The sequence below is a fragment of the Hippopotamus amphibius genome, chromosome X (assembly GCF_030028045.1).
Source record: "Hippopotamus amphibius kiboko isolate mHipAmp2 chromosome X, mHipAmp2.hap2, whole genome shotgun sequence".
Lineage (NCBI taxonomy): Eukaryota > Metazoa > Chordata > Mammalia > Artiodactyla > Hippopotamidae > Hippopotamus > Hippopotamus amphibius.
In genome coordinates, this window is record NC_080203.1 from 47,808,216 (window position 1) to 47,816,052 (window position 7,837).

At 45.5% G+C, this 7,837-nt stretch overlaps 1 protein-coding gene across 1 annotated transcript; it reads right to left on the minus strand.

Annotated features, from left to right (window-relative positions):
• Positions 1-308: 308 nt before the first annotated feature.
• Positions 309-7,105, minus strand: ARL13A (ADP ribosylation factor like GTPase 13A). Its single transcript, XM_057719402.1, has 7 exons — positions 7,047-7,105; positions 6,601-6,671; positions 2,907-3,156; positions 1,922-2,027; positions 1,213-1,400; positions 508-598; positions 309-413 (listed from the first exon to the last, which is right to left on the minus strand). Exons 1-7 carry the CDS (start codon positions 7,103-7,105, stop codon positions 309-311), a joined length of 870 nt encoding a protein of 289 aa, XP_057575385.1.
• Between the last annotated feature and the right edge of the window lie 732 nt (positions 7,106-7,837).

Here is a 7,837-nt window from a genome sequence, read left to right on the forward strand (position 1 = left end):
GGAAATCATAACCTTAAAGATAACCCGATAGCCATCCAAACAAAGGTCTTGGGGCATCATACTGGGCTGCCAGATGGTGATCCCCAAGCACTTCATCTACTTTTCTTTCTCCTGACCACCAACCATAGTAAGAGAAAAGAGTTTTGGACTCAAATAGGAATACCGTTTCATAAATTGTGAGGGAAGGCCTTTATATCTTTTCTTCTCTGCTAACCACTGATCCAGGATTACCTTCAAAAAGATTGCCCTTGGCATATGGAGCTGGGGGCCGAAAGTCATCTTTCTGATTGTAGCGAAGCTTAGTGGTGTTACATGCACCATCGCCCCCGAGAACATTCACCCTTCTCCATGGGTTCGTCTAAAGCAAATGTTACTGATAAGTTCTTTTTAGGTCTTGTTCTTATATCTCCTTTCTGTAGAGCAGGAAGATGAAGGAAAAAAAGTCAGTTGGTGCCGGAGAGCTCACGGATGAGTCCCTGGGGCAATAACATTTAATCAGCCACTTACGTATAGGATTGACTTTAGAGGCCTAGGTGCCATTGACTGTTGTTCTAGATGCTGTCCTTTTTCTTTGGACATTTGCATCCTGGTAGCAACGCTGGGGAAGATAGAAAGGACAAAGCCATAGTGAAAACAGATGCAAGCTCCTTTATCAAATCCAGCTATCACTCCATCCCTGCCATATGTCTTTGGAAAATTAAAGGGACAACAGAACAACAGAACATTTAATCCCTTCATTCCTCAAAATCTTGATCACCTCCTGTTGTTCTTTTTCTTCTTCTTTTCCATATTCCTGTTCCCTCCCATCTTTCCTTATCATTGGGATCATCGGGGAACAGGAAGCAGAGAATGTGGGGTACCTCCAGGACATTCATCCATAGAATATTGCCAATAAGCTTCTTAAGGGGCTTTTTCTCCTTTTCTCCTCTATGTGACAAACCAGGAAGTTGAAGCCCTGTTTTGGAGATGCTCTGATACTGATGGCTTAACTCATCCCACTGACGTGACCACTCCAATTGTGCCGAGGGGAGGGTGTACCTAACAATGTTGGGATGTTTGTGGTCACTGCCCTTGCCCCATTTGGGCCAACTCATCTTGAGAGACTTACTCAGCACTGCACAGAATCCATCCCCTCCCAGAACTCCTTGCTTATTTTTGAAGATTGACTTTTGCATGTTCTTATCAGTTCACCTAATAGAGGCAGCTCAGTACCTGTCTGATGAGCATCTTTCCCCAAAGCCTCTGGTGCCCTTAGAGGCTGGGATTCTCGATGCGGGTGGCTCTTGGGGAGTACACAGCTCTTCATATGTATCCCCAATGGCAGATAACAGCCAGCGCAGGCCTTCAATTATAGGCTGTTGGTTCCCTCTTTGGAGGTTTTTGATGGCTGAACAGGGTTCCTGTGACAAAAAGAAGAGTAGGCTTCAGCTCAGGAGGCTGGGACCCCTGGGGTTCACAGTCCCAGTCACCCCCAGCCAAAGAGCTCAGCTACACATAAGTTCTGCTGTGCTTGACAAAGCTCTTAATACTTCCTAGGAGACATTCAGCATTCACTCCTGAGAAGGTAAATGAGAGGTACAAAAGCTAAGATCCTTTAATCAAGTGTAACATCTTGAATGTGTGACCTCGGACAGGTCACTCAAGAGTCTCTGAGCCTTTGCTTTCTTAACCATAAAATGAGGCTATTGAAACTTCCAACTTTAAAGAGCTATTTTGCAGGCCTAATGAGAAAACAGATGTGAATGTGTTATAAAAGCGTGATGTTTATTATCGCTGTTGAGTCAGAAATCATCACTGTAGCTGTTGCCTGGCAGGGAGAGGCCTTGCCTGATACCCAGCATAGGAGGCTGATCACGGACTGGGCCAAGGGAGGCATCAGCCTTGTTTGAGAGGACAAGGGAGGGGAGGGCTGGACACTTACCACTCGGCACATGGACTTGCTCTTGCTCATTAGCTTTTCCAGCAGCAGATATTTAACAATATCACAAGGTAGCAGGGCATCTTTCTTGTCTTGCTTGTTGGCCAGGCTAAAGCCAGGCATTGGAGAGAGGGAGGGAAGGAGAGAGGAAGAGTGAAACTAAGATAGAGGCCAAGGGCAAGAAAAGAAGGGAAGGGGGGGGCAACCAATTCTGGTACAGCTGCTATATATGCAGGGACCAGCTTTTAAGCCATCCCCAGTGAGGTGAGCCAGACATTTTTCTAGCCAGCTCTCAATGAAGGAGAGAATAGCACAAGTAATTTGAACCTGAGATAATCCCCAGGTCTCCCGTCTCACTTCCACACGACACAATCAAACTTTAATTAGAATTGCCAACTGGGATAGGAACAGATTTGGAGCTTTTACATCCTCCCCCGAACTCTGTTCATGTTTGAGATGGGGGTGCTAACCAGCAACAAAAAAGGCTAAAAGGGAGTGGGAGAGAGGTGAGAATGGACAGGCCACCTGAATTATTACCCTGGAATAAGAGTTACGTAACTGTCAAGGGAGGAGGCCAATGGCACTGAATATACAAAATAGGGGTTTTCTACCCTCGTCTCAGGGTCAGAGACTGAAGCCAGAATAAAGAAGCAAATGTAGGAAGGCAGTCTTCAGGAAGAGTTGAGGGATGGGTTGGGGGGGGGGGCAGTGTTGGAAGATCCAGATATTACTCTCCATTTCCCTTTAATGCTTGCCTTCAAAATTACCTTTGCACAGTTAGATAACAGGTTCCCCCATGGCAGTGCCTGGTAGAAAGTAGCTCTTAAAAACAGGCCCCAGAGGAGAGGGGGGCCCCTTTGCGCCACTCAAAGAGGAGAGGAGCTCTAACTGGATGTGACAAAGGGACCACCTAGCCCTTTCTCTGTCTACTTCTCTTCTAAAGGCATAAGATGGGAAGGGGAAATTGGACACAAAAGCAGACTCTTACAGTAGAATGGGTTTCCCTGAAACTCTTCTATCAGACAGCAGGCGGGTTAAGATGACCCTCGCTTCCTGAATGCGCCTTAAGTTACTGGAATCCAGAACAAAAACCAGCCCATGTGTCCGAGCATAGTAGTTGGGCCAGATTCCTTGGCTCTTCCTGTCTCCATTCAGGTCGTAGATGGAAACTTCATAATTATCCAGCAGGAGTGTGGTCATTTCAGGTTTCACAGAACTGTCTGTCCTACTGGGGAGGACTATGCATAGGGGAAGAAAGAAGCGAGAAGAAAACAGGGGACTATAGTTAGATGAAAGAATTTGTTAAACGATGATCTGAACCTTGACTAGAGCCTGCCCTGAGGAATCCTACGGAGGTATCCTGCCATCCTGCTCACACTCACCAATCCGTCCTCCTAAACTGGCACTTTGTTCATGCCACCCTCTCCTGGCTCAGTAACCTTCTGTGAGTACCCACTGCACCGAAGATAGAATACAGACTCCTTTCCTTCCTAACCTGTCAGATCCATCGCTTCCCTGACTGGTGTCCAGGGTCCCTCGTACCCAATCTCTTCCTATGCTTCTTGACTCGTTTGCCTCTCCACCCCCAACTCCGCATGAAGGTCTTGCTCTCTCTTGCCTTGAGCCTTCATAAGATGCTATTCCTGCTGGTTAGAACACTCTTCCACTACCCTCTGCTTGATTAACACCTATTTTGTTTTTCTAATATCAATTTAGATCTTGTTTCTTCTAGAAAGTTTTCTCTCACACCACCATCCCCCAGTACAGATAAGGTGCCTTTCTCCTGCGCTTACCACTATCACAGCACATATTACAGTGTTATAGATTCTATGATTTATTTATCTGGGTTATAAACTGCGACAGGATAGGAACCCCTTCAGTTTTATTTACTGTTATATTCACCATGCTGAGCACAGAAGCTGGTACACAGGTGCTCAATAAATATGTGTTGAATGAATCTGATGAATGAATGAACATCCTTTCTTCAAGGCCCAGCTCAAACACCACTTTCTTTAGGAAGCCTCTCTGACTGGCCCAGCTCTCCCTTTTCTCTTGTTGAGCACATGATCTGTTAAACTGGTCCTTCCCCTCATTCTGTGCATGTCCTGTCTCCCCAGCTAAGATATAAACTCTGTGAGGGAGGGGCTCTGCATCTCCTTAGACACAGTAGGTATTCAGTAAATGTTGATCATACCGGTTACTGTGGATGAGAGTATGAAATCCTCTTAATGTCTCCTCTGAGAAGCCATGCCAAACTCAGATACGTTCGCCCTTTCAAGGCTATGACCAGACCATACGATCCCACAGGGCATTCCACCCTTCACTTAGCCCCCAGAGAAATGTGGTTCAGCATGACAGTCTGTAGACACATTCCAGTTCTTTGAACTGACAGCACTTACCTGTGCTCATGCTTGGGTTCCTTGCCCCGAATGACCATGGCAGACAAAACAGTTATAGTGAATGATGTTGATAATAATGGCCTATGTCCCGAAATGTTTTATAGCTGGTGTCTTCAAATGTTCACACAAGTTACTACTTGTAGATTGGAACTTCTTCCCTAGGCTGTTACCTGTCATAAACATTTGCAGGAGTTGGGGGGGAGGGGCAAGCTATTGCATTTTGGGTACAGAGGAACCTACTAGATTGACTCTGGCAGTCCTGCATGGGCAGGGGTGGCCTGAGATATTCTTAAGAATGTGACATCAGTGGCACTTTTTAAAAACTTCTCTGTGAAGTCACAGCCATAAACCTATTGGTTTATGAATCAGCCCCAAGTTACTCACCAAACACAAGGCAAGTTATACAGTAACAAATTAAATAGACTCCAGGCTCTGTCCTCTAGGAATTAGAATGGAAAGCAGACTCTTCTCATAGGCAAAATACCGTAGGGCTAATTACAGATGAGTGCTTCCCAAAGCTTACTAGCCATTAGAAAGGCCTGGGGAGTTCTTCAAATATAGATTCCCAGGCCCCACCCAGACTGGATGGGAATCTAGGGGTGGAGCTGAGTTGGGTTCTAAAAATTATCCCCACTTTTATCAGTAATCTTGTGATTGATCCTGGCTCCTTGATTTTCTTGCTGCTGCTTACCTTTTTACCATGTCTGCCACTCAGAGAATTAGGAGAGGCAGAGTCAAGTTTGCTGCCTATAAGGTGAGATACCAGGCTGAACCACTGGCTAAAATATGCTTGGGGCTGCCACTCCAAGGGTGGGGGGAGGGGGAGAGAGGGAAAAGTTGGAAAGAGGCAACATGTAGCCTGAGGAGAATGATAGAATGGGGGAGAATATTCATTCCATAAATGAATGAGTACCTACCTGAAGGTACTAAAAGTACAGAGATTGAAGATTCAGAGCTGAAAGGATCCATCATTTTTCCTCAAGGGCTCACAGTATAGGGGATGGACTTGCAGTTGTGCAATGATGTTGTGATAAGTGCGTGATCAAGGGAGGCACAGAACAGAGTGGGAGCTGAGGAAGGAGGCACTGGGCATTAGGGATGACTTTCCTGAGGTCAAGCTTAGGCTGTGTCTTCAGGCATTTTGTGAAGCAGGTAGATGATGGAGGGGATGAAATGCTAGGTAGCAGGAGAGCATATACAGAAAGCGTGGGCATGTGAACTAGAATGGCGTGGTGCAGATGAATGGCAAGTCATTTGTTTTGGCTGCATCAGGGGGCCTATGTGGAGAGCATGGAAAACGAAGCTGGAGGAGAAATCAGGGACCAAATCATGGAGGGCCTTCATAGTGTGTGGATAAGCAATTTAACTTTTATTTGGACAGCAACTGGGAGGCACTGAGTGGTTTCAAGCAGGAAAGGGCCATGATCAGATGTTTGCATTAAGTCCTTCGGGCAGCTGTGTGGACTGAATACTGGGGAGACAACCACAGACGGCAAGATCAGCCAGCAGGCTGTTTGCTGTATTTCAAAGACATTGATGCTGGCTTCAAGGCAGCCAGAGACAGGAGTCACGTTGGCCCTTTCCTCTACTTTGTAGATTGCTGCCAGGTTATATAAACAACCACCTCATCATAATCCATGTTTTATTTAATAAAAATCAGTGGAGGGCATCCTATGCCAGCCACTGTGCCGGGCTCTTTGATTGATTGGCTTCGTTAGCTGGGGCTTCGCAACTGGAAAAGTAGCTCCCTGCAATTCTGTGTAATGGCTTCTTGAAATGTCACGGTAGTAATCTGGAGACTTGGTATTAAACTAGCATGTCTCTGAACTGACACCGTTTCTTAAGCTCCAACCCTCTATATGAGCTGTCACAAAGAGTTATTGAATGAACTTCATCATCCCACACTTGTCTCTCTTATCTAGACCAAATTCCACTTTAATTGAGCTCTGAACCAGACACTTTCAAACATGCCAGCCTTCCTAATCAACTGCAGTGCTTTACATAGTCTGAGTTCATTCATCCTGACACTGTGAGAAGAACTTCAATTAGGATATCTTGTAAAGGGAGCAGATGACAGACATTACATAAACAGGCTGATAATACCCGAGGAGAGGAGTGTGTGTGTCTGTATCTGTGTCTGTGTGTCTCTGTGTTGGGAAGTGTTTACCTTCAAAAGAGGAAACTTGAGGGTCATGAAATAAGGCTAGGAAGGAATGATTATTTCATTGGTCACCGGGACCCATGGGAGACCTAAACCAGTATCTAATGCTCTCAGTTCCTTACATCTCTGGAATGCCTCCGCAAGAAGAGTCTTGCCTGAGCTGTCCAGTCCCACTATGGCGACGGTTGCATACCTAGAAACGGAAAAGGAAAATGAGCCAAAGCTTTAAAAGTACTGTTAGTTCTTAGGCTAAAGAAAGATTATACTCTTCCTTGGTGTTTGGGGCTCTGCCTGCAGTGGTCCCAATGCAGTCATAAAAGGGACAGCCGGGTGGTAGAAGGTGGTGTGGGAACCCCTCTCTAAAGCCTCCAAGGATGCTTTTCTTCCCTGGTTCACTTGCCTTGTAGAATTGGTCATCCTCTCCCCAACCCTTCCCCTCATCTTGTAGATACTACTTAGTCACCTCCCCTAATGATATATATCATAAAGATTTGTCCTTTGAGGGACCATGGGCAGGTACATTGGAGGAAATGGTGGAACAGGTCTAGAGAAATAATTATAGTATTACCTTCGTGGCTCTTCAGTTGCCTTTAGACGAGAACAGCAGCCGGTCAGTAGCCGGAGCATGATTCAGCTTAGTTCTTTAATATTAAGGGAAACAAGTAAACAAGAAATCAGCCCCGTTATTAGCTCTGAACTTAAATCAGCTTATAAGTACACAGGTACTGATAAACAGAAAGCCTGGGACTGTCAGAAGTCCATTATTTCATTCTACCCAACCTTGTCCTTGTCATAGAGGGAGGGACTGGTTATCATCAACTCTAGTGGCAAAATGGGGTGATTTCTTATTAAAGCAACCCACACAGGCATAATGGCACCCCTTCAGCCATAGTTCATTCCTGTTTTGAATATCTTCATGCAACCTTGGAGGTGAGGGTGGGGTGGAGAGCTGTCTTAGAGAAGAACCAGCTTAGGTTTCAAGAAGGACCTATTGGTACTCTCTCACTTTGTCCCAGCTTCCCCTTCGCCCCCCACCCCATGTCCTCAAGTCCGTTCTCTACATCTGCATCTTTATTCTTGCCCTGTCAGTGGGTTCATCAGTACCATTTTTTTAGATTCCATAAAAAAAAAAAAGAAGGACCTATTGGAAGATCTGTTCTAAGTAACAACTATTCATTGGGCTTGGTTCTCTTACTGCCTCTGCTTCAAAAATGTGGGTGTTGGTGACCCACTATCATAGATTTCATACAATTCCAAGTGCTATAAGGGATTTTAGAGATCATCTACTCTAATTGATTTCGAACAACAGTCCAGGTACCCTACTCTCAAAGATTCTCAGGGAGTAGCATAAGCTCCCCA

Coding starts and splice junctions, on each gene's coding strand:
- ARL13A (XM_057719402.1), bottom strand. CDS start 7,105: ATGCTCCGGCTACTGACCGGCTGCTGTTCTCGTCTAAAGGCAACTGAA. Junction 6,672..7,046: donor GCAACTGAAGAGCCACGAAG/GTAATACTATAA, acceptor TTCCGTTTCTAG/GTATGCAACCGTCGCCATAG. Junction 3,157..6,600: donor TGCGGAGGCATTCCAGAGAT/GTAAGGAACTGA, acceptor CCCTATGCATAG/TCCTCCCCAGTAGGACAGAC.